Raw genomic sequence first — 25,077 nt, 5'->3', positions numbered from 1 at the left:
TTGATTGCTTACTTAAACGAGAGATGTACATAGCGGGCCTAGTTTTTGATGACCATTGGTCTGTCGTGATACGCTTGGGTCCTGGTGCGGTCTGGGTGGTCCATGCAAATATAATCTAAATTGTTTAAAACGTCGAATAAGACGATCTCGTGGAGCTCATCATCGGTAAACCCGCTCAGAGGTTTGAATGTTAGGCCAGTATCGGAGCCTACAGTAATTCCAAGCTTGATTTTAGAGAACTCCTTCCGCCCTAACCCGAATTTAGAATGAAGTCTGTCTCGCGTTTCTAAGAAATTCTCGCCTGGCACTAAATTGAAAAGGAATGAAATGCCATGTCTGTTGTCCAAATCCTTAAAGTACTGGATGACGATCACCAATTTGCCATTTATAGCAGGTGTTTGCTCTACTCCCACATCGAAGCTGTCGCTCTCTGTATCGTCCATTAAATCCAAATTGTCCGCTGACGCATTCTCTAATTGGTTGACTAGTGCAAGTTCTTCCGGGAGCACTCTACCAAAAAAGAGAAACGACTCTGCCAGTTCTTGAAAGACGTTATCGCCTGAAAGAATACCTTGGAATTTAAAGTCACAGTTCGTCCACAGGAGAACGTTTTTTTTCTGGTCATCGTCAAAGTTAAGCTTCTTTTGAAGTTTTATTATGAACTCGTCAATCGTAGAAGAGTTTTGTACCCGGAATTCGCATCTCTGGTAATGTACATAGCTATCGTTCAGCCAATAGAACTTTATTGATCTCAGCTGTTCAAATTCTTCGAGCGGTATTGAAAGAACTTCAAATTCGAAGGGGGGAATAGAATCTCGAGAATAATCTTTTACCAGGTAGTCCGATATACGGCAGTTCGACTTCAAAGCAAAGCGGCCATTGGAATAAATTGCGAAGACTCTCAGATTTGACGCATTGATCCCAGTTTTGCTAGCTATTAAGCTCGCAAATTCTTCGTATGTGGCTTGTGCTGAAATCCAGATACTCAACTGAGTCGTCTCTTTAGTGTCACCCACAATAGCATATTCTTCATCACTTTTCGCCACCCTTGTTAGCGTAATATTGATTCTGTATCTGAGGAACTCGTAGTGGTCTAAGATTGTAAGTTCGGTACCTTTCACGTCGCCCGCTAATGTGAATGCTAGAATGTCTCCGTCTACTAGCTCAGAGGCAACAAATTGCATTTTGTCATCAACTGGTTCAATTGCGTCAGGTTGAAACTCTTCAAAGAACTCTTCATTCGAATTTACCGCGCATAACTTTTTCAGTAACTGGCACAATGTGGACACTTCGTCGTCTTGATTTACTAAAACATGACCAAATCCTTGTAAGCGATGAACGCTGCTATCGAAAGCTTTGAGAAAAATGAGCGTTTTCTGGCTGCCTTCTTCGTCGGACTTCAGATAGGATGATGAATCGGGTAAATTCCCTTGCATAGCGGCACTGCGAAGTTGAGCAATGACGTCAGTAGTTAATCTTGTTTCTTCAATCATTTTATCAGCCGCAGTTTTGGCTAGATAGTTCAACTCCAAATAAGGCTCTTCCACGAAAATGTCCACCGATGTTGATCGCGAAATGCCCATCTTGTGCGTTACTTGTTCCAAGGTCAGATTGTCGAGCTCCGAACTTAAGACAGTTTCGAGGCGCAACGTGTAATTCTTCCTATAGCTCATCATCCAGAAGTTTATGCTGCACGCCCGGGGAAGGTTTAAAGTTTTCGTGATCTCGCTTTTGAGGTCTCTCAGTTTCAAGGATTTCAGAGTGCGCAACGATACCGCATACTCATTTGGCGCATTCAACTCTGAGCTATAAAGTTTTGACCTCTCATTGGGAGAGTAATCAAAACCCTGATAATTCACAAAATTACTCATTGAATGAACGTGCACTTTTGTGTACAAATGCATTTCTTCAAGCTCTTTTCTCCTTTTCTCACGTTCTTGAAGATCTTTCTCTATACTAGAGACAACATGCTCAGGTACGTCACCGGCGGAAACTTCTTCTAAAACCTTGTCTTCCATGTCCTTCCTCACATAAACCAACATATAGGCACCCGTTTGGCGTGCAATGAGATAATTTTGGTATTGTTCTCGAGTGAAGGTTCTCAACTTATCGTCAGGCAACACATCGTGCCCAAAGTTTTCATCGAAAGCCTGCTTTTTAGTCACTTTCCAAACTTTATCATCGTCAAATCTAAACCACTGGTCGTCAACACTGGGCTTAATCATTGCATAGTAGTGACCAGCGGAGATGTCTCCGGAATGCACCAACACACAGTGTAGATTGTAAATGCAGGGACTGCTATGTTGCTTGCTCACATCAGGATCGAGATAAGGTGCCAAGTCGATTGTTTCCGGGAATTCGTATCTATCATTAATTTTGACCAACTGGTCGTAAGTGAAGTCGTATTCAAACCGCTTTAGTTGCAAATGTAACACAGAAGGAAAACTTTCGAAAACAACTCCCTTTTTAGCATCTTGAAGACCGAAGTCCTGAGCGGCATACTGATTTTCGCCGTCCATCATCTCAACTTCCACATAGTTTGCGAACGATTCTTGGACACCTTTGAGGTTTTTGACATTAAGCTGTATATCCCAAAAGTCTTCCACTCGCGAAGACTCGTACTTGACATTGATACACCTGATATAGCTTTTCATTTTACCGACGAAAAGCTCGTTCAGCACACCCTCGACTTCTGTGCCCTTCATTCTTGTCTCTAAACGGTCCATTAAAATACGGTTCAGCTCTTGGACATCATGCTGTGTAAAAGCCTCGCCAGTATCCCAGCCAAACGATCGAGTCAACTCTAAAGTATCCAGCGGATCCTGAGCTTTTTGCATAAGGTAAAAAGATCGCTGCAGAGCCAGCGCCACGCTGTCGTTTGGAGAATCTTTGTCGGTGGGGATTTTGTAAACGACCTTACGGAAAAGCTTGGTGAAGAAATATGACTGTAGCAGCGAGTTCAAATAGCAGGTGGCACCTTGATTTTTGAAGCCTATGTAGCCAGTAAGCTTTTTGGAGTCGTAGTTCAGGAAGTTATGCCACAACACTCCGGTGGGATCTTTCAAAGTACGCACGAAAACTGATATGTTGACCTGATTGTTTACCAGGAACCCCGAGTTGCGTGAGGACGTGCGTTTTTTCAGCGTTTCTAGCCCCATAAACGTGGCAAACCCCCAGTCTGTGTCTGTGGCACAAAATCTGTGGTGCGATACATTGAAGAGTTGGCATTTGGCGTCTTCGCCAGGCCTTGAAACACCGATTGCGAATTGCGTACATACATGCCAATCTGGGTCTTCAGGTTGCACTGATTTGTCCTCTTCATTTGAAATTTCTTTGGGATGAGGCTCCAGATACATCGACAAACCTCGGTTATGATTGCCTTGGGGGAAAAGAAGAACATTCCATTCAAAATCACCGATTCTAAAACGGGGAGAAGTGTGTTTCTCCTCGGTTAGAACATTCCAATCAGGTATGTGCCATGTAAAGGCCCCTGTATAATCTACGTCCTCTGGATCGATTGACGGCAAAACATCATCGATCGATTTGCCCAACTCTATAAGCTCACCAACACTACCAACGGTGGCGTCTTCAGGCGCTTCTTCAGTCATCCTTGTTCGCTTGCTTGCCGTTTTGTAGGAAGCTTGAGCGTCGAAATGGATTAGACGATAGGTTGAATCATTATTTCATATAGAGAAAGTTGCTCCCCTTAAAATGCCTGTACAGTTACCCGGAAAAGACAAGTCATGTGCACGTGCTCTCAAGGAACTCCTTTTTACTGTTGTTCAGAAAACAAAGTTCAGTTGGTAAGCGGCTTGAAACCAGTATACGTATGTGCTGTAAAGACCTGAGGTACTGGAAGTGACTCCTCATTCAATTCGCCTCTTTGCATCTATGTCATTCTTCTTTATAGCTACAACTAAGTCAATATATAGACATAATATTTGTATCACGTGGCCATCACCCCTTCTCTCTTTCGCCCTTATACGTCAAGTTTGTTATATGAAGAAACGCAAGAGTACCCGACCCGATATAAACTTGTCGAAACATATGAAGAGACAACTGCTCGTCCCCCGAACAGTATCAACTATATGATCCCAGCGCTGCGAAGACCCTTGAGGTCTGTCTGGGAAGTTCCGTGCCGGAGCTTACTCTCTCTTTCGAGAATAAGATCGAGCACAAGGTTTGTTTCCACCGAGATTCAGCAAAAAGACGAACAAGCTGGGGAGTCCATTACTGCAACGGACACAGGTGTGATACACAAAACAGAAGAAGAAACTCTAGTATATTTCGACAATGTGTACCCTCGAGCAACCTCTTTATGGAGTCCCACTCAATGGTATAACATCTTGCTCACGAATCAGTCGCGCGACGCTGTACGTTCGAAAATCATGGAATACGCCAGTCCCAAAAGCAACCCAATACACGGCTTAGAGTTAAGATCCAGCATCCCAGTTAAGCGGGATGGAGGCGTTTTCGCGACGTTTTTAGTCCCTCCTAGATATTCCATAGCTGAAGTCAACTCGATGATCCAAAAAAATACGGCTGAGGAGTCATCGATGAGTTTCCTTTCTTTCATTACAAAGGCCGCTGCTTTCCCAGTCAAGGGTACCCCATGGATCGAAGATTTACGGCGGCTGCCTAGCACAGTTATCAAGATAAAATTCGAAGGTCAACCGCTCTCGGAGGAAGAGATCTACTCTCTGTTCAGAAGGTACGGTACAATCGTTGACATTTTCCCTCCTAAAAAGGGTGAAAACATAGCAACTCTGCGTTATCGCTCGTTCCGTGGTGCAATCTGTGCCAAAAACTGTGTCACCGGAATGGAGGTCCACAACCATGTAATTCATGTCCAGTACGAACGCCCTGCTAATGAACACATGTTCAGAGACTTTTTTCTGAATCACACAAGGATTGCGGTGCCATTGATAATTGCTCTACTGTCGATTGCTGCCGTTCTTGTATTTGATCCGATTCGTGAATTTTCCATTGAACAGAAAATCACCCACCAGTTTTCACTCTCCAGGGACAACTATTTTGTAAAAAGCTTTTTCAAATTCACTTCCTACACTGTCTCTTCGTTCAAGAGCCTGTTGGGAACCGAAAATGTGCAAACCAACCAGAAACAACTATGGGAAGAGCGCATAGAGAAAGTGAGCGACCTAAGAATGTGGTTGGAGGAAAACAACAACACTTTTGTCATCGTCAGAGGTCCAAGAGGTTCAGGAAAGCACGATCTTGTTGTGCAACACACACTTCACGATAGACCAAATGTCCTCTACATAGACTGCGACAAGCTGACTAAATCTAGAACTGACTCCAAGTTTTTGATGAATGCTGCTGCTGAAATAGGTTACTTCCCTATTTTTCCATGGATCAATTCATTGACCAATGTCATTGACTTGGCAGTTCAAGGCCTAACGGGGCAAAAGACAGGACTATCAGAAAGCAAAGAAACTCAATTTAGAAACATGTTGACGACAGCTCTTATGTCAATCAGACAAGTTGCTCTAAAAGGGTACCACCCAATGATTGGAAGCGGTGATGATGCCATCAGCGTCAAGGAAGAAGATTATCTACAGCAACATCCTGAGAGGAAACCCGTGATTGTAATCGATCGTTTTAGTGATAAAGCTGAAATGAACAGTTTTGCGTTCGAAGAGTTATCGGATTGGGCAGCAATGCTTGTGCAAATGAATATCGCCCACGTAATCTTTTTGACGGAAACTGTTGCGCCCAACCAGCTTCTCTCCGAGTCTTTACCCAATCAAGTCTTCAAGACACTGGCTTTGTCGGACGCTTCGAAGAAATCCGCCCGCTCTTATGTTCTAGCTTCGTTGGAACATACAGACCTTGTCGATGACGAGAAGCAATCTCAACCCGTGGATCTTTCTGAGGAAACGATGCATGAGATAGACACATCACTCGAACCTCTTGGTGGTAGAATGCTTGACTTGCAAGCATTTGTCAGAAGAGTCAAATCAGGAGAAAATCCAAAAGAAGCGCTGGACAAAATGGTCGAGCAAGCACTGGAGCAAATCACTCAAATTTTTCTTGCGGAGAACGTCGACCAAATCCGGAGCGCCCAAGCCTGGGAATTAATTGAAATGCTCAGTAAGCAACCTGTGGTACCTTTCAAAAGCATCGTCTTCAGACCCTTATTCAAAAGTGCACCGGAGGCAGGACTTTTGGAATTGGAGAAGAATGGACTCATTACTGTCTCAAGAGATAGAGGCGTGCTTAAAGACATCCGACCCGCGAAGCCTCTTTATAGGGCTGCTTTTGAGTATCTTTTGAAGAGCAATGAGATTGCAACTGTTTTGGAAACAGGTTATCTGTTAAAAGTGATCAATTTTGAAACCAAACGTATCCAGAAATGGGAGGAAGAACTGAGATCTTTGGGTAAAGTTACAGATACAAAGCTTTTCAAGAGCAGGTTGACTTATTTAGCGAACAAAATTGATGCTAGCAGCGATAGCATCAACAGTTGCGAGGAAAAGATCAAACAGCTGTCCAAGGCAGCTGAATCCAAGTGAGCCGTCGTGTGCATACATTCTAACTTCTTGTATATAGTCCATTGTCATGCTAATGTGGATGACTCTACCAGTGCATTAGTTGCCGTTGTTAACGGAGAACATGAATAACTTGCTGAGGAAAAGCAGCGGGGATTTTGAGGCTGTCGAAACTTTGGTGAACGAAAAATTGTCAACCCATCAATTCTTTGTACTGTCACGATTTTTCGGCTTTTCTGTACCGGCTTTTATTGTATGCAACCTGGATTATTGACAATTCAAATGCTTGAGTCATCTTGAATCATGTATTTATGATTATGACTTTGAAAATTGACAACCGCTGACCAGTTCAACACACAATTCAACAAACATGATCACCATCATTGAGACTGAAAATGTACATATATACAGGATCTGGGAGGATGGCCTTCAGCCTGAGACCAAACCAATTCTGTTTTTCAAATTGCAAACACATCTGTAATGTCGTCGGCAAAATCATCAGAACATTTAACAACAGTCTTCACAGCAGATTCAGCAGAACAGAAGCTGCCAAAAACCTTCAAATGGATCCCACTATTGGGAATTGCCTTCTCATTGACGAACTCGTGGCTGGGGGTGTCCTCATCTCTTGTGGTCGGTCTGTCAAGTGGTGGTCCGCTTTTGATCATCTACGGGCTCGTAATCGGAATGATTTTCACCTTGATGTGTGGCTACACTCTGGCTGAATTTTCGTCAATGATTCCTAACAGTAGCGGCGCCTGCTTTTGGGTTCTCAAGATGCTGGAATTTCGCAAGGAAGATGAGCTCACGTTGAAAAATATTGAAGTTGCAAATTCTTCAGAAGAAGATTCAGAGGAGAAATCACTGGAGTGGGCATGTACAACGAAAGGTGTAGTTGTTAATTCTCCTTTCCAAAGGTCCGCTGCCTTGGCGGTGGGATTTATCAATTATTTTGGAGCTGTATTCACATCCGCTAGTGTATTTTCGTCACTTGCATTAAGTATCCTAGGTGTGCATTCCTTGCTCCACCCAGATTATGAATTCAAGCACTGGCATATCTTTGTGGTTTATGAGATTTTGAATGTGGTGATTACCTTTGTGAATTGTTGGTCAGCGATATTACCAGCGTTATCTCAATTTGGCCTTTATCTGTCACTTCTTACCTACCTAACGACCTTCATCATATGCATGGTCTGTCGCAGCAATAACAACGTTAACGAATGGCCCAAATCTTCGAACATCTTTGGTCACTTCCAGAATACAACTGGTTGGAGCTCCTCTCCTATGGCATTTATTGTTGGTCTCATTAATCCATTGTGGGCTTTTGCCGGAATTGATTCGGCAACACATATGGTTGATGAGGTCGGCTACATGCAATCGAAGAGACTGGTACCACGCGCAATAATATGCACAATTGTTATTGGATTTCTAACAAGTTTCACGTATGCCATCGGGATGTTTTATTGCATTATAGATTCTGAAAAGGTTACAGAGTCGATTTTACCCATTCTAGAAATCTATTATCAAGCAACACAAAACAGAAATCTAAGTGTCTTCATGCAGTGCTGCTGTATTTCAACAGGACTGACCTGCGGCGTTGCAAGTGTTACGTGGCAGAGTAGGATCCTGTGGAGTATTGGAAGAGATTTTTCCAAGCTATCTCCGCACAAACCAGTTTCTCGCAAAACTCTGGGATTTTTTGGCAAGGTAAATTCCAGTCTGAAAGCACCTCTCAACGCTCATCTTTTTTCTCAGGTGGTGGTCGCTATTATTGGGTGTATTTTCATGGGCTCCACAACCGCCTTTAATGCAATCATTACGGCATGTATTACATTACTTTTACTGAGCTACGCAATACCATGCGTTATTCTTCTCTGGGTTGGCAAGAGAGCGTTCTATGTGCGCATCCAAACCGAGTTATCTGAAATCGGCGTTTCCATCAAACGTTTGCCGAATGTTGGCATTTCGGGACTGATACCTAACATTTTAACCATCTGCTGGGCACTTTTCTGTCTCGTTTTCCTATCGTTTCCATACAGTTTACCGGTGAGTTCTGGCAACATGAATTACGTTTCTGTGGTCTATGGTGTAGTTACGTTAACCATTGGAATCATTGTTTGCGTTTAGTTCATTCCATTTGCTTTCAAGCAGAGGGGGGCCGCGTCGCCGGATTGAAATATTCACTGCTCTTCAAGCATTTTTCCGCTTTTAATAGTTGACGCTTCGTCTGTATTCCGCCTTTGAAACCTCCAAGAGTGCCATTTGAGCTCAAGACTCGATGACAGGGTATAACCATTAACAGCGGATTTGCTCCACAAGCGTTTGCGACAGCACGATATGAATTCGGAGACCCTATTTGCCTAGCCAACCGGTGATATGTAGTTGTACAACCCCAAGGAACTTTATTTAATTCATCCCATACCTTCCTTTGAAAATCTGTTCCACAGAGGTATTCGTATTTTGGAGGCGCTATTCTTTTACCATCGAGCAAATTGGCAATGATTACAGAAAACTCGGCCACTTTATTGTCAGAATCTACACACAGCGCGTAAGAGACCTTTGACCTATGCGATTGGCGTTCTATGAGTCTTTTTACAAGTTGAATCAGTTGATTGTCTTTATCAGAGTTGACATAAACTAGATTGTTCCTATACTCATCAACAACCAGGATACACCTTCCTAGGCGCCCTTCAGCAAATGTGTACAATAGCGTTCTTGACATAACTCGGGGTGATTAAGCAGACATTGACTACGTCAGACATTGAATCTACTGGGATAAACTAAATTCGCCCGTTCTAAGATGTATGCAATATAAGTAGCGTTGGCGTCAAATTCTAATTTCCCAAGACAATCTAAAGTACCATGAAAAATGATAAAACAAAAGAGGGACTGGGGATGAAGTCGTGTAGCATTGACTGATGTTTGACGTTTTCTCCTAATTCTATTATTCATTGGCTTTTATCAAATTACATACATCTTGAGCTCGCGGCCAAGTCTCAAGTGCGTTTCTACATAGCTCGTAAGACCCTTGTACATTTATTGTCGCCCACCTTGTTTCTGTACGTCGTTTTCTTGTGCAATTTGAGATACTTCGGAGCTATCAGTTGCGTCGCCCTTACCCGATGACGCCTGCTCTAAGTCCTTTTCGCTGGCCGACCCAACTTCGTCTTCATCGGCTGCCCATCTCCTCACGAGTGGAACCAGAAGTTTCGCAGTTACAACTTGCTCACTTTGGTATAGCACTAAAGGAACAAGAAGCTTCCCCAATTGTGGAAAATCACTGCCGTATTGGGACGAGACCAGGGAAACACCCAGAGCCGCCGTTTTCGCAGGTCCGCAAAACAAAATCGCCACGGTATCTTTCTTGTTGTAATAAAAAGGTCTTAGCACGCGGTACCCGTACACGTACATCTTCGAAGAGTGTTCATTGGGCTCATCGGGGAACATTTTGAGGATAAACCAAGGCCGAGCACAGACGAAGCATAAAACACTGAAGAACAGGTAAATCCCGATGTTGAACAAAACGATAAATACCATGGAGACGTGGGACACGCTGGTGAATGCGTGCTGATAAAAAGCCGTGGAAAAAGAGCTGAACATCACCAGCAGTAGGCAAATGCTGCCAATCTTGTTCATACGGAGCGTTTTAAGGGCCCAGGATACCTGGGCGGGGAACACATTTTGAGCCACTTGACCGACGCATAGAGGTACGAGGACAGACAATCCGATCTGCTTCATAACGTTAGCATAGACCGTACGCACACTGGAGCCGTTGCTTGGGTTTCCGAATGCAAACAGCGACGTGCTGAGGTACATCTGCACGATAGCTGGTGTAACGAACCCACCCAGGACATTTCCGATGAAGACCTCACACAGACACAATAAGTCGTTGCCTTTAGCCTGCTGGGTCATGATCACATTCGATGCCACAGTAGTCGGGCTTGCTGCAGTTAAGATCAACCCTACCAGCAGCCACTCATCGATCTTGGAGTCGTCCGAGCTTTGGATCGCACAGCAGAACCCAAAAAGAATCGAACTTGTAAGTAGAAAACTCATAACCAGTACTACTAAATGTGCACGCCAATTGGAAAGATTAAGGCATAAATTTTTGGTTGACATGCTCAACCCATTTTGTAGAAAGATCAATGCAACGGCGCCGTATTCAATAGTGTATTGGGCCTTGATCAGTCCACCTTGGCGTGCAAAATTCGGTACAAAGCGTGCCAGGACGATGAAAACAGCCAGAGTGATGAAAAACCATTGCGATATTATGAATTCAACCGGCTTGGAATGCCAGATTTTGGAAAACGAGACTGTCATTTTGGGCTCGTTTTCGAGGGCGGTTGGAAAACAATAATGTGCTTTATTGAGTCGAGGGTGTCGATGGTGTCAAAAGTGGATATCGCCCTACATCTAAGGACGTTTTTTGAAGACCCTGTTTGGCAAGCTTTCCATCTGCGATGCCCTTTTATGCATGGTTGATGATATCGGTGGTGCACTATTCACTGACTGAGTCTCGGCGAACCTCGGAATGCTCGGGCCGGGACACTCCTGATCATGTGATCATCACGCTGCTGTGGTGGAAGTGGGCGAAATGGAGAGACGATTTGTGGAGACTTTAAATGGTCGATGTAGCGCTCCGCAAATGTTAGATTGATGACATGAAGGAGAAGTGGTGTAAGATTGTTCCGGGGCGGTAACGGACAATGGTTTGAAAATGACACGGTATGTAAGAAAATAGCGCAAGATACACGCAAGATGTAGCGTCCGATTTTTTTCACTAATCGGTCCGCAATTACGGGCAAAAAAAACTAGCGACAAAGTGATACAAAGTGATGAATTAGTGACATACTAATACAAAGTGATATAAAAATTCCCCAAGGGTTCATACGTTTAAATTGATAGAACCCGCAGACCATTGTGCTTGATTATAATTAGCGTTAGTTTCCGCACTGCTCTCGAATTGAAGTGTTGGCCGTTGGACCGTTTGCAAATTACTATCGACTGAAGCAGGATAAATGCGCGGTAATACCAGCATCGGCTAAATCATGCCTTTGCCATTGCACCCTCGATCGTGTCATCGTTTTCATTCACTTGCTCACCTCTGTGAGAATTCTGAATGTTAAGGGTAGCACTCAACACTGGCGACAGCTCACGCTTTCCTGAAGACACAGCAACCAATTGACCGTCCGCATCAGTCATGTGAGGAAGGTCCTTCACGTTAGGCGGGTCTTTGTAATGTTCGCCCTTGACGGGGGAACCGGAAATGTAGTATTTAAACTTTTGAAATTTTTCTTTGAAACCCATGGTTCTGCGATGAGCTCCAGTGGATACTTGAGTCTTGGCAACTGTCTCCTTCTGGTATACTTGTCTTTTTATGTGTTTTCGAGGTCCTTATCTGCGATGCTTGTCCTGCAGATAACATGCCCGAACAGCAGCCCTATGGTTGTCTGATAAAATCGTTGGTAAAGTCATGTGACAGAATCTCTTGAAGACAGCCACTCAGCGAGCGGAGGTTCAAGTAGAGAATATAGTAAAAAATAGCACTGCGGTGTCAGCTATAAGCTCAAAACCGAAAGATGAAGCACAAAATGTGAGAGCTTCGTGTGAGTGCAAGTGCGATGCTTTTGTCGCTCGTTTAAAAGCTAGTGGGTTTAGCAGCGACACATGAATTGAGAAGGTGGGAACAGGAGTGACGAATTCTTCTTTGTAATGCTTCACACATATCATCATTTTTGAGGAGTTTAAAACTGCAACCGCTTATAGCAAGGAAAACGGTCTCGTTGGTGCGCTGTAAGTATCAGTATCACAATTATTGAAAGTCTGAATACTGAAGGTTTGGAAATTTCGGAGCTTTATCTGCAAATCACGCGCCAGCGAGCTTGACTATATCACTTCAAATGTTTCACACGTTGGAATCAACGCGAATGAGCCTGTGGAAATGCGATAAAAGAGAACTAAAACAACTAAACAGCTTTCAATTGCTAGCACCTAAAGAAGTAGCAGTTAAATAGCAAAAGAAGATGCTGCTATCTAGTGCAAATCCTGGTATATGGTGGCAGGTATCATTTCCGGGTATTATCTGCTACAAAGGAACACTAATGTGCAGTTCAGGCGATGGTCATCACTGATGTTTCGGCTTCAAGACATCCTAGTGCTGAGTCTGCTCACAAGGACCATCTTTCTGTTGCAGACAAGCGACAGACTTCATTTCTAAAGTGCTACGACCCGTGAGCTACTGAAAATGATCATTAATGGTAACGGCACTCGGTTCCGAAAGTATCACTATTTAGAGATGAACACCTCCGCGCTTTATTGTCAAAATTGAAAATTGACATCAATTTAGCAATCGATCATAGAAAAGAGGCAAATGGCTCTTTTGCTCCACGCACAAATTAGTGCGATTGGCTGAATGTTAGGACCTATGGTGCCAATAAGACTAGCTTCTCCGTGAATGGCTGTGCGACCACTGGTGATGAGCGGGCGTGCCAGCCTCATTCGTGGACTGGTATGTGAAGAGGGCGGGCATGTCAAGTACTTTTATGAACTTGATCCCTCAAGAGACCGGAGTTTTGTTGAGCTCCTTTCCGAAGTGGCATTTTGAATTAAGCAGTGATGTCAAGCTTATCCATAAACTGACATCTTAAGTGAACCGGGCGTATTATGGTCAATTATGATGTCGCATCCCGAATAGAACAGACGTATCGTGTTCGTTTACGAATCTATATTCTCAAGAGAGCGCGACTGTGTTAAATTTCACCAAAAACTGACATCTCAAGACCAGAACTGGAGGTCCCGTTCATCAATGAAGTCGTGTCCGAAAAAAAGTACAGGTTTTGTCCATCCATGAGGTGGCACCATGAAGAAACCAGGATTATGACAAGCTCATTCACAAACCGAGTTTCGTGAAAAGGCTGGTGTGCCAAGTCATTCAGAAGCTGGTATGCTGATAAGATCAAAAACGGCTGAGCGTGAACCAAATAGAAATCTTGAAACGCGTGAGGACACGCCATGATCGCCTAATCTCATATATCCACTAGCCTTTGTTGGTCCATTGCACGATACCGAAATGTACCGTTATTATATTTCAGGAAGGTAACTCCGATCGCTAGCTCTGGAGCGCAGTCTTGCCAAAACTGAATGGGACTTCATACCTCTGTACGGCACGAGCAGCCGTAGCTAGTGGGAGCACGCTATGCTCACCCACAGCGATGCAGCAACTAATGTCACAGCACACAGCTCATAGTAAGCTAATCCGAGCTATGCCAACATATGCCTACCTAGCCCAGTGATACACCCACACACCACCATCCGCCATCTGCTTCCAATTCAACTCATCGCTTTCTCCTGCCCTTGAAAATAGGAATGTGCCAATCACGGAAGCCTGCATAGCGTATCTAATTGATAATGCAGAACGGTGATTGTAAGGTATAGCGGAAAAGCTGAGAACCCCGGGATGAAGTGGACAGTAACTCGAGCATTGTGTATATAACAGAAGGAATGAAGGGAAGAGACCGATGCTAGAGTGTAACCCGTTCACCCTAAGGCTCATCGCTCTTCTGGTGCCTCTCGCGCGTTACAATGAACAAGCACGCCAGTCCTATTCGGTCCCTGCTTAGCTGCACCGATGTTGAAATTGTCCGCACTAATCTCGAAATGGAAAAACAACGGATGCCACAAACAACACTGCAAAAATTTCTACGTTTTCTGGATGTCCCACATGACGACAAACCACTGTCTGCGCTGAGAAACCCAGATCTGGAGCCCATAGGGCTCTCCGAACGTGTGTGGGGATTCTGGTCGTTTTTCGCCTACTGGGGGTTGCCCAATTTTGCCGTGGCCACGTTCTCCACGGGATCTGCCCTTCTGGCGCTGGACCTTAACATCCAGCAATCCATCGGCGCCCTGACCATTGCTAATGTGCTGATTGCCGTCTTCACCATTCTCAATTCTAACCCGGCTGTCAAGTATCACCTCGGATACACGCTGAGCCAGCGCATGGTTTTTGGCATTTACGGGTCCTATCTAGGGATCATCATTCGAGTAGGTATTTCCGTTGTGTTCTACGGATACCAGGCTTGGCTAGGTGGGCTGTGTTTCAACATGGTCTTCGACTCGTTTTCCCACAACTACCTCCACATGGCGAACACGTTTCCAGAGTCCGTTCCCATGGCCAAAAAGGATCTAATCGGGTTCCTGTGTTTCCAGCTCGTTCAGATGCCCTTTGCATACGTTAGACCTAGTCGTGTGAATGTGCCATCAATTGTTACCTGTTTGATGACCTTGTTTGCCATCATTGGCATGCTGGCCTACCTCATGAACACCAACGGTGGGCCAGGTCCGCTCTACTACAAAAAAGTGAACCTGTCCGTAAGCCAGCGTTCATGGGCGTGGCTTTACGCCATGACTATCTGGTACAGTGGGATCTCTCCTGCTGTCGCTAACCAATCCGATTACTCCCGGTTCAGTTCGAACACTTGGCGTTGTTACGCAGGCTTGTTCATTGGTATCGTCCTGCCGGGCACTTTTGTGTCGCTCGCTGGTATGCTGTGTGCTTCGGCGTGTAAAGGTCTCTATGGCACAGCGTACTGGACTCCCAATGAAATCGTGGAAGAATGGCTCTCTAACAGCTACTCCTCTAAAGGACGGGCTGCAGCTTTTTTCATTGGCATCAGTTTCACGGGATCGCAGGTGTTTTTGAACCTAACACAAAACGGTTACCCCTGCGGGATGGATCTGGCGGGTATTTTCCCACGTTACATCAATGTGACTCGCGGTACGCTGTTTGTGCAGCTAGTCTCTTGGGTTGTGCAGCCATGGACATTCTTCAACACTTCTTCTGCGTTCTTAAACGCCATGAGCTCCTTCGGTATTTTCGTGACGCCAATTGTGACGCTGAATGTCATCGAATTTTACTGGATTCGCAGATCCAAGATTACACTTCTTGATTTTTTTACGCTTTCTCCGAAGGGTGCGTACTGGTACGACCACGGATTTAACTGGAAGTCGCTGTTGGTACTCATTGTGGGCATTGTGCTCGGATTACCGGGTCTAGTCTACGAAACGCAGCCGGAAATAAAGGTAAACACCGGCATGATGAACTACTATTACGGTTACATGTTCTTCATTCCCGTGGTGACGGGTGTGCTGTATTACGGTCTCACAAAGGCGTTCCCCAACCATCACGAAAAACTGCGCCAGGATGATCCCGTGGATTTCTTTAACTGTTTCTCAGACAAAGAGACGGCCGACATGGGTATGCTTCCCCACAGCAAAGCTAATATGTGCGAAGTCCTGGATGCAGCAGAGCCTCATAATTATGCGGACGAGATTATTCTTGGCGAGGGCAAGGAAGAAGTGTAAAACTTTGCAGCTGGTGATGTTTTGTTTGACAATCTTCAAGGATATATAGGGCCAGACCGTGACGGGTCGAGGTCAACAAATTTTAACGGTACCCATGTACCCTTTCGGAAATACAGATGAGCTGTCAAACGTATGCTTAGCACTTTTTTTGAACACTTCAATGGTATCCAATAATTTTTCACTGCTGTGTAAGGACTCTTTGTCGTAGTCTAGCTAGGAGCATGTGCGAAAATTGATCAGTACTGGCAGGGAGAGTCCAAATTCCTTGGGATTCGAAAATAACTAGGCATTAAGCGGGTTCATGTTACTGGTTGGTCCTAATGAAAACACATATCACCATAGAGGAAGGGAGACATACGGTCAACATGGGAGACAGGACAAAGTGTGCCGCACATCGATGCATAGTTATTTTAGAAGCAACTGAAGAGAAACAGGGGGGCGATTACTAACTCTGAAATAGAAGCGGTTAGGGGTTGCAAAATTGTGGTTAGACCTTCGGTTTCCTTGCCTTGATGCAATTCAGTGGTCATAACAGTCGTGAGGAGATAACTCGAACAATACGTAAAGATGGCAGGCGTATCGGCCTTGGGTCAGACAGCTCACAAAGATCATGTTTCTTCATACGCCAGGACTGTTGAACGATAGATGAACGATAATCCAGGGTTTGCGAGGATCTGAAGCAAGTCTCAGCTTTTGCATAAGGTCATGTTCTTTACATCCAAATAATTCAAAAAGAATTTGTGAAACGCTTTTTGTTCGTCAACGGCACGGACGCAACATCCCAAAATTAGATGGCATTGACCAACTAAGCCGAAATGATCCGAAAATTTGCCAACCGGACATTACGAGGACATTGACATGAAGAACCACTAAGAAATATGGCGAAAAATGCAATACATGGGGTCGTTTGCATTTTGAGTTCATGACAAGAGAGCATGCAAAAGCCATGGTCTTACGAGTCCCACGACATATGCGCTATATTTGCCCTCCTTTCTGCCGTCTTACTCCATGACCTTCACAATCGAGGACAAAGTGATCACAACCGGTCATATTTGTCCTCACACTCCGTAAGACGAACGTTTCAAACAGCACATCAGTGCCTATAATACTTACATTCCTTGACATGTCAAAAGACTCCAAGGAATCGAACATATGCTACCTTCTCGAAGAGTCACTGAAAATAAAAAATTCCGTCATCTTTGAAATCAATCGGCGTGATGGTAACCCTCTAGCCAGGCTGCATTTCCTAATTGTGCGCATAAAAGTATGCCAAAAGCATGTTGTTAGTTTGAGTCAGCTGAGGTTTCTGATCTCGGACTTAATTTTGTCAACTTCCTCTCTAATTAACTGTCCACTCTTTGAGATGTGTCTTCTACCCAGATGCGAAAACACTCTGCTCCAGAACTAGGCGGATAGTGATGGTTCGTCAGGTATACGAAGCTGATAGAACATCACAGAGCCTCGACGTCTGGTGAACTGCAATCTTTAGTGGTGTGGACCCGAAAAAAAAAACTACTTACCCCAGAGGTTATAAATGGTGAAGAATTATAGTAGCGTCAAGTGCCAGGGCGCGTGCTTTTAGTGCCAAGTGGTGTTATCTGTCTGCCATTTCTGGTGGTGTTGACTGGCGGTATTCGTCTCCTGCCTAATGAGATCGACTTTCTTTTCAGCTTCTAAGAGCCCAGCCGGACGCATATTTGGGAATATTTATACAGCGGCTTTTCGAGACTCATCTCTGAGGTGGATGTGTACTCAAAAAAGTTTCTATCATCAACCAAAATTGAATCAAAAATTAGCGAAAATGCCCTCTGTTAGCGGCTTTTACATTCCACCCGTTTCCCTCTTCGGTGAGGGCGCCATCGAAGAGGCTGCCAAGCAAATCCGTCAAGCGGACTTCAAAAACGTTCTTATCGTGACAGACCCAGGTATTGCCAAGATTGGTCTTTCTGGCACCGTATCGAAAACCCTCGAACAACTGGGTCTTAACGTGGCTGTTTACGACCAAACTCAACCCAACCCTAACGAAAAGAACGTCTCGGATGGATTGAAGGTCCTAAGAGAGCACAATTCAGACGTTGTTGTCTCAATCGGCGGCGGTTCTGCCCATGACAATGCTAAAGCGATCGCTCTAGTTGCTACCAACGGTGGATCTATCGAAGACTACGAGGGCGTTAACAAGTCCAAGAAGAACGGGCTACCTCTGTACGCCATCAACACCACTGCAGGGACCGCATCAGAAATGACAAGATTCACTATAATCACGAACGAGGCAAAGAGAACAAAGATGGCAATTATCGATAACCATGTGACCCCATCAGTAGCTATCAATGATCCATCGACTATGTACGGTCTGCCACCCAGTCTGACTGCTGCCACCGGACTTGACGCCTTGACCCACTGTATCGAGGCCTACGTGTCCACGGCCTCCAACCCTATCACCGATGCCTGTGCGTTGAAAGGAATTGACTTGATTGAAGAAAGTTTGGAGAAAGCTTTCCTCAACGGCTCTGATAAGAAGGCACGTACTGACATGTGCTACGCCGAATATTTGGGCGGTATGGCTTTCAACAACGCTTCTCTTGGTTACGTCCACGCCCTTGCCCATCAGCTTGGTGGTTTTTACCATCTTCCTCACGGGGTATGCAACGCCGTGCTACTGCCCCACGTTCAGTACTTCAACAAAGCCGACGAGGCCACCGAAAGGAGACTAGCTGAAATTGCCATTCATTTAGGTTGCAAAGCGCACACTGCCGATGCTACGATTGAGAAGTTGTTGGATATGTGCAAAGCACTAAAGATCCCAAGAAATTTGGAGGAATTGGGTGTCAAGAAGGCAGACTTCGAGGCATTGGCCGAGCACGCTATGAAAGATGCATGCCATGCAACAAACCCTATCCCTTTTGAAAAGCACGAGGTTGTTGCTATTTTGCAGCGCGCTTTCGACTATTAAGCGCAGTGGTCGGCTGAAAATGCAGGTATTTATTGCCATTGACAATTGATGGCTATAATGATTAACGATATATAGCGTATTAGCACCATTTGTAGAAGTAAAGTGGATTGCAGTTTTTCATGGCGGGCATTGGGATCGAATGAGAGTCGTTGTCCTGGCTGAATTGATCAGGAAAAAAAGCTAGCCCCTAGTACAACTCCAGTGACCTTGTGTTCAAGCCCGCATATCAAACAAACCATATATGATGGATTTGCACGCTCGCTGATCATTTTTGAGCGCACAAACCACCACTTGGTGGACATATCTAGTGACATAAATTTTACGAGCGTTGTATGGACATGAGTGACATATATGTTAAATATAAGACTGTAAAAACATTGGCTCATCTAGTCAAAGGCAAGATGAGTTGACATTGAAGTCAAAGGTCCACTTTTCCCCGTGGTAGCAGGGTCTGGACCAATGAAAGAGCTTGGGAAACCAACATCAAACGGAACAACGCTCTCCAGGAAACTGATTTGCTCTGGAGACAGCTTAATGCTCAAGGCTTCGATATTCTGCTTTAGATGTTCGATTTTTCTACCCCCCACAAGCGGATAAACGCGCCTAGTTTTGGACCGGACGTAGGCCAACGCAATTGCGGTGATGGATTCGGTATTGTGCTCTTTCGCCACCTTTTCCAAAGCTTCGCTAATCTTGATCTCGTCTGGAGTTTGGTCTGCTGGGCCAGCAAAAGCACGTATGTTTTCGCCGTTCTTCTTTTTTTCCTCCAAAGTCTTTTTAGTTTGGAACCTGCCGCCACCCATAACATCCCATGGGACAAGGGCCATGCCAAAGGTTCTTGCCATGGGAATAATCTCACGTTCAAAGTCCCTCGACATCACGTTCCACTTGCCTTGGTATACACTGAACGGGGTTTTTCCATGAGCCCTCGCATATGTGTTTGCTGCAGAGACCACCCACGCTGGGGTGTCGGATACACCAAGATAAAGCACTTTACCCTGCTGAACCAGAATGTGAAGACTGTCCATGACTTCCTCGATAGAGGTCATTTGGTCCCACCAATGGACGTACAAGACGTCAATCCAGTCTGTCTGCAGCTTGACTAGAGAGTCTCTAACACTCAGGTGCAAGCTACGTTTGTGGTTTCCGTTGAAATTTGCGCTTTTGTTCTTGCCGATTTGATATGCCTTGTAGTCACTCGAGTATTTGGTGGCTATGACAATCTGATCACGGATTTTTCTCGAGGCCATCCACTCTCCTATCCACTCCTCAGATTGGTCATTTTGATATACATTCGCAGTATCAATAAAATTGCCACCAGCTTCGTAGAATGCATCCATTAAGGCGAAGGAACGCTGCTTGTCCATAGAGCCCATGACTTCTTGCCACGCATCTCCAATTGACATTGCCCCTAGCACAAGGGGCGAAACTCTGATACCTGCATTTTTAGATAGAATGCGTAGTCTCCCAAGTTCAGTTGGAGGTTCTGGTGCTGGCGTAAAAAGGTCAGCCATGTCTGTTATTTTGGATAGTTTGGGGTGGTACAATCGACATGCTGAGCGATGGAAATAGCTCAGACTGTATATATTAAAAACAGCTTACTAATTCAGGCATGTTGGAGGCGCATTGAGCTTCAGCGTTGATTACAAAACCTCTCGTAGTTGTTGCGAAAGGGTGTCCACCGATGTCACCACCAGACACTACATCCACCTACTTCCGATTCTAAAGTTAAGAAAGCGTTTCATACATGTGATTACCGTTATTACTAGCTCGCCGGAACTGTCACGGAGAAGAACATCCACGGAGCTGTACCAAAGAGGAAAACCCACGGAATCTTTACTGAGGGGAACAAATTCCGGTTTCTGTGTCTTCTGATGAGTAACCTGGTTCAAAGATACAGCTACCTATAGCGGGGTAGCGGAAATGAGATCTTGTTTTATCTGTGGTTGGTAGATAAACTATGCACTGTCATATATCACGTGCCTATGATCACTTAGTGATGAATTTGACGCCATGCGTACGAGAGTTGTTGGAACAAAGGCAGACGGCTGGCAACTCACAAACTACGTGACTTTAGAATATATGAATGACAGAAACTAAAGAGTCGTTTAAGATTCGTTAGTGTTGGATGAAGGCGTGAGTTGCACAGCTATGTCAGATTATTAATGAAATGTTCGGTCCTTTTTTGGTTCGAACCTACGATCCAAATTGATTTTCGAGTTCAGAGGATATTGAACTGGAGTTCCTGAAATTTCCGGGCATCATTATTTCTACGACACATGACAGATACTTCACAGAAAATGGGCACCGGAGTCATAGCTTTTGAAGTACAATTTGAAATGAAGGTGGCGGATTACTTGAAAGGTTACGTCGTCCTAGACTGCTGACGAATTACTTGAAACGTTACGTTGTCCTAGACTGCTGATAGTACCAAGTTGCGTAACGACACACTAGAAGTTGGGCAATAGTGCTGATTCCTGTCCAACAGATTGAGTTTTAGTTGAAGATGGGTGTCTTCGGGCCCTAATTTTGAAGTTTTGTTTTAACTCGTCTTTAGACCCTGTATCGTGGGTAGGTTTATTTCGCTGTGTTGGATATAGCAGATATGAGCTGATTTTGTAGGCCAGAAGCAAACAAGTGAAAGCTTCTCTCTCAACCTGAGTGCAATGACACTGAGTTTACTGATACCATCTAATGCTTGTGCGGCGTCATTTTGATTAGCTGCGCGATGATTTGTATCTAGTCAAGTCTCTTGATTAGTTAATCAATCCTATCACCGTCACCGTAATAACTGCCTTAGATACTTCTGGCATGAATCTGGTCGTAGACATAGAAAGAGGTTTCGGAAGTACTAACACTGGTTGTGAGACTCGAGAATGCATCTCTAGAGTGTCATCGTATGGTAACAATTCATATCCCGCCTACGTGCTATCTACGTGCCGAACATTTGCCTTTAAGTCCGGTGCCTCGAGGACAGGTACAAGCGTTGAGTCAGTTTTATGCACACGAACAATAGCTCAATTGAGGACTCAGTGGAGAAGCAAAATTGCCACGTACCAGACATCTTCATCACTAGTTTGTACAAGTTGCTAGAATTGAAGGTTTCGTTTTCTGTTTATGCATCCACGACCGCGAAGCATCACCGCCGTTCGCGAGAGCTGTATGAATAGATAGTCAAATAGAATGACAATTACTTCGAGGACGAAGATGCTGAAAAGGGAATCCTGTAACGCATCGATTCAGAGGGTAAAGAAACGCTTGAAACTGTCGCGAAAAAGCGCTTCGTATCTGTGCCAATTGAGGTCATCAAAAGGCTCAAGCGAATTCGGTGCAAATGTCATGATTCCTAAATTTTACACACAATTTATCCCGAAATATACGTATCGTTTGTTAGGGAGGTCAGTGATGTATCCTCATTTTAAATGACGTCTTCGTCAATTGAACTTGAAAGCAGGAGCTGACGGCAATGATGAAGCCATAAAAAACTAACAACTGCCGGTCATCTCTAAAAAACCTTTTTCGAAAAAATGTAGCGTGAACTCATTAACTTTCGAAATCAGTATTAGTTTGATAATTCTAGCTTTCTGCTTTGCTGGAACGATTGTAGTCCAATCAACGTGTCCAGACTACTAAGTCTAGCACAGAAAAAGTCTGTTCTTATGTAGGGGCTAACAGCAGGCTTTTAAGTACATAAAACATACTTAGTATCTAACCAGATAAACGAATAGTCGACCGCTGTCATCGCTACCTTCCTCAGCGCTTCCAAAAGTGGTAAATCGTTTCTCCTGTATCCGCCAAGGTTCGCCATCTGCGTCGAATATGGTGGCATTACTGATGCTAGCAATGTCGGTTAAATACTAATAGACAATATCCTCTGTGGCTTCCTTAACAAAGTTTGAAAACTAAAGCTAGTCATGCAGCGGCGTGAGAAGGTGTACAACATACTTTTCAACTGCAGCTGTACTTCATTCTCGCATCAAAATTTGAACCTGGCATTAGTCATGGTGACTGCGATTTTAAGAGTGCCTGGCCATAATATCCTGCTAATCAGGGCGATCAATGAAGCGTATTTCATTGAACATTAAATGTTACCATGTTCGATAACAAAATCAACAAATAGACTGATATCGTCAAGTTGCAGCTTTGCCATCAAAAAACACCACTGAGATGCGTTCTCTATGTTAAGCGTGTAAATATAATAAATAGTTTTAGACAAATCTTCGTGTCAAATCCCTTGGAGCGAATAACGGCAGTTCTTGAATTTATCAGTGGCTTCATAACCGCCCAACTTACTTTAGCTGCTCTTTCAAAGTCTTGAAGACGAGCGGCTCGATGGAGTCATCAAAACTAATACCTCTTTCTAAGAGTTTGACGTAAATGTCCCTAAAGTCCGAAAAGAAAGCATCTTGATCATCTGCGTATTTCTTGACGTATTTCAGATACTTCGGGTCTTGTACCAAAGCGTAGTCGGTTGGCAGCATCATAATGCCACCTTTGGCATTGTATTGCATATTGCTTGCCGCATTTTTTTCCAGTGTCCATTTTCTTTCCAACAAGTTTCCGAAGAATTCGTTACTGAAAATGTTTGTATCATCGTCCCACGGCCCATCGTAACCAGAGTTTTTCAAGTGCGTTTTACCTAAAATATGAGCACCTAAAAGAGCAACAACTTCTTGATCGTTGAATCCGAACCTGTCGTAATAATTCCTAACGTAAGAAGCGTTCCCTTCAGGAATTGGTAGTCGGCCGTGAGCGGGCACCGTTTCCGGGCCTGTGTCCACTCTCCCTGGCCTCCATGGCGTTTTTGGTCCACCAAGTTCCTGCAAGGCGGTAACACCACCTAAAGTGTACAAATCTCCATGTGATAACCAGGGATACTCGCTGTGAATAGGGTCCAGGAACTTTGTAGCATTTTCCAAACCTTTGCTAAGGACGTCACTAGCTTCCTTTTTGAACCTGAATGTACCTCCATATGAGCCACCAGAATTGTCATTTTTGTCGTAAGTGGCCGAAGAATGCCATGAAAGACGAACTAAGACCGGTCCATAACCCGTACCATCGTCGTAAGCACTTTCGCTTTTCATTTTTTCGGCAATGCTGTTATAAATATTTTGAAAGTCGGCCAATGTCTTGCCCTTTTCTGGTCTTGCGATGTGAAGAGTTTTGGTCTGCGAACAGCTTTCGCGCTTGGCATCTAGAGCTTTGAGTCCCGATCCGTTGATTTCAGTCCGCGAAGCCATGGTACAAACCCTTTTTTCACCAAGACTTCTCAATAGAGTAGAGAACATGTAAGGCAAATCGAAACGTGAAAGCGTTGAGGGTTTGAATCTTCTCTTTTATTATACTTGTCAACGCTTTTAAAAGCTCTAAGCTGTAAGCTCTGGCTGGCCGGCTGGCTGATAGGAGTGCTGTCCGGCACAGAAAGCGTCTAACGTAGAAACACCGCTAGCGTCCCTGGTCGTCGAGCGCTTTATGAATAATAGGATATACGAGCAGTTCTGAGGTTGACTAATTTATTCCTCTTCGTTCGATTTCCCATCCCTGAGGGTACTTTTGCTCTCGAAGAGTCACGTGCCAGGTTCAATATGACACATTCTCTACTCGTTGTGGAATCCGGTAGACATACAGGAGTAAGTCTGTAGAAGAATCGATCCATCAAGAAAGAACTCGATACTTTCTGGTTCTATAGCCGATAAGGATATCTTCCCAAACTGTGTTAACTTGCTGTATGTCAGTTCATACGAGTTCTGGCTACTCATTTTCCTCCAAGCGTATATGCCCTGGAGTGACCGAAGACGAATGGCGAAAGGCCAGTCTGTAACCGAAGGAACACAAAATGAAAGTAGATATGGGAAGAAGAACGACGTATTCAACATAATTGAAGAATTTTCATGGATTCTTGTTGTTTGTAAGGAGTTACGCACGACAAGCTGCTCAAGCTTCTTGGTTATTTCGTCAATTCTGTCACTGTCATCGAACCGTCTCTCCGCGAGACGGAGTAGCATTTTCTTGAGTGGCAGGCATCGTGATTTAGTTTTGAAGATCCTACTATTTCTACGTTAGGGTCTTATTTAAAGTCTGCTCCTACTATCATTTCTTTGGAGACACCGAACCAGTCGACTACATACAACTCTGTTTGGTTGTTACCAAACCTGCTCGATTTACATTACTCTCAATTTCCGAAGAAAAAGTCATCGGTCGTAGGACCCATGCAGGGTGCAGACCCACTGGAGATTTTGGTGCCTCATCTAAGAC

General features: G+C 44.4%; 10 protein-coding genes across 10 annotated transcripts; 4 read left to right on the top strand and 6 right to left on the bottom strand.

Moving 5' to 3' along the window:
- Window positions 1-38: 38 nt before the first annotated feature.
- On the bottom strand, window positions 39-3,608 carry UBP15 (LALA0S16e00298g1_1; the record flags this gene model as incomplete). Its single annotated transcript, XM_022775333.1, has 1 exon — window positions 39-3,608. The coding sequence occupies one exon, from the start codon at window positions 3,606-3,608 to the stop codon at window positions 39-41; it is 3,570 nt and encodes a 1,189-aa protein (XP_022631193.1).
- A 480-nt stretch (window positions 3,609-4,088) lies between these two features.
- YME2 (LALA0S16e00276g1_1) lies at window positions 4,089-6,533 on the top strand (the record flags this gene model as incomplete). The annotated part of the gene is made up of 1 exon (XM_022775321.1): window positions 4,089-6,533. One exon carries the CDS (start codon window positions 4,089-4,091, stop codon window positions 6,531-6,533), a length of 2,445 nt encoding a protein of 814 aa, XP_022631192.1.
- A 456-nt stretch (window positions 6,534-6,989) lies between these two features.
- On the top strand, window positions 6,990-8,636 carry BIO5 (LALA0S16e00254g1_1; the record flags this gene model as incomplete). Its single annotated transcript, XM_022775310.1, has 1 exon — window positions 6,990-8,636. One exon carries the CDS (start codon window positions 6,990-6,992, stop codon window positions 8,634-8,636), a length of 1,647 nt encoding a protein of 548 aa, XP_022631191.1.
- A 16-nt stretch (window positions 8,637-8,652) lies between these two features.
- On the bottom strand, window positions 8,653-9,231 carry LALA0_S16e00232g (LALA0S16e00232g1_1; the record flags this gene model as incomplete). Its single annotated transcript, XM_022775299.1, has 1 exon — window positions 8,653-9,231. One exon carries the CDS (start codon window positions 9,229-9,231, stop codon window positions 8,653-8,655), a length of 579 nt encoding a protein of 192 aa, XP_022631190.1.
- Window positions 9,232-9,545: 314 nt separating this feature from the next.
- Window positions 9,546-10,829, bottom strand: RCH1 (LALA0S16e00210g1_1; the record flags this gene model as incomplete). Its single annotated transcript, XM_022775288.1, has 1 exon — window positions 9,546-10,829. One exon carries the CDS (start codon window positions 10,827-10,829, stop codon window positions 9,546-9,548), a length of 1,284 nt encoding a protein of 427 aa, XP_022631189.1.
- A 726-nt stretch (window positions 10,830-11,555) lies between these two features.
- On the bottom strand, window positions 11,556-11,816 carry LALA0_S16e00188g (LALA0S16e00188g1_1; the record flags this gene model as incomplete). The annotated part of the gene is made up of 1 exon (XM_022775277.1): window positions 11,556-11,816. The coding sequence occupies one exon, from the start codon at window positions 11,814-11,816 to the stop codon at window positions 11,556-11,558; it is 261 nt and encodes an 86-aa protein (XP_022631188.1).
- Window positions 11,817-14,090: 2,274 nt separating this feature from the next.
- LALA0_S16e00166g (LALA0S16e00166g1_1) lies at window positions 14,091-15,872 on the top strand (the record flags this gene model as incomplete). Its single annotated transcript, XM_022775266.1, has 1 exon — window positions 14,091-15,872. The coding sequence occupies one exon, from the start codon at window positions 14,091-14,093 to the stop codon at window positions 15,870-15,872; it is 1,782 nt and encodes a 593-aa protein (XP_022631187.1).
- Window positions 15,873-17,673: 1,801 nt separating this feature from the next.
- LALA0_S16e00144g (LALA0S16e00144g1_1) lies at window positions 17,674-18,822 on the top strand (the record flags this gene model as incomplete). Its single annotated transcript, XM_022775255.1, has 1 exon — window positions 17,674-18,822. One exon carries the CDS (start codon window positions 17,674-17,676, stop codon window positions 18,820-18,822), a length of 1,149 nt encoding a protein of 382 aa, XP_022631186.1.
- A 386-nt stretch (window positions 18,823-19,208) lies between these two features.
- On the bottom strand, window positions 19,209-20,336 carry LALA0_S16e00122g (LALA0S16e00122g1_1; the record flags this gene model as incomplete). The annotated part of the gene is made up of 1 exon (XM_022775244.1): window positions 19,209-20,336. The coding sequence occupies one exon, from the start codon at window positions 20,334-20,336 to the stop codon at window positions 19,209-19,211; it is 1,128 nt and encodes a 375-aa protein (XP_022631185.1).
- Window positions 20,337-23,111: 2,775 nt separating this feature from the next.
- LALA0_S16e00100g (LALA0S16e00100g1_1) lies at window positions 23,112-24,110 on the bottom strand (the record flags this gene model as incomplete). Its single annotated transcript, XM_022775233.1, has 1 exon — window positions 23,112-24,110. The coding sequence occupies one exon, from the start codon at window positions 24,108-24,110 to the stop codon at window positions 23,112-23,114; it is 999 nt and encodes a 332-aa protein (XP_022631184.1).
- Window positions 24,111-25,077: the final 967 nt, after the last annotated feature.

Source organism: Lachancea lanzarotensis, scaffold LALA0S16 (assembly GCF_000938715.1).
Source record: "Lachancea lanzarotensis genome assembly LALA0, scaffold LALA0S16, whole genome shotgun sequence".
Classification (NCBI taxonomy): domain Eukaryota; kingdom Fungi; phylum Ascomycota; class Saccharomycetes; order Saccharomycetales; family Saccharomycetaceae; genus Lachancea; species Lachancea lanzarotensis.
The sequence above is the reverse complement of the archived record's forward strand: the minus strand, read 5'-3'. Positions and strand labels throughout refer to the sequence as shown.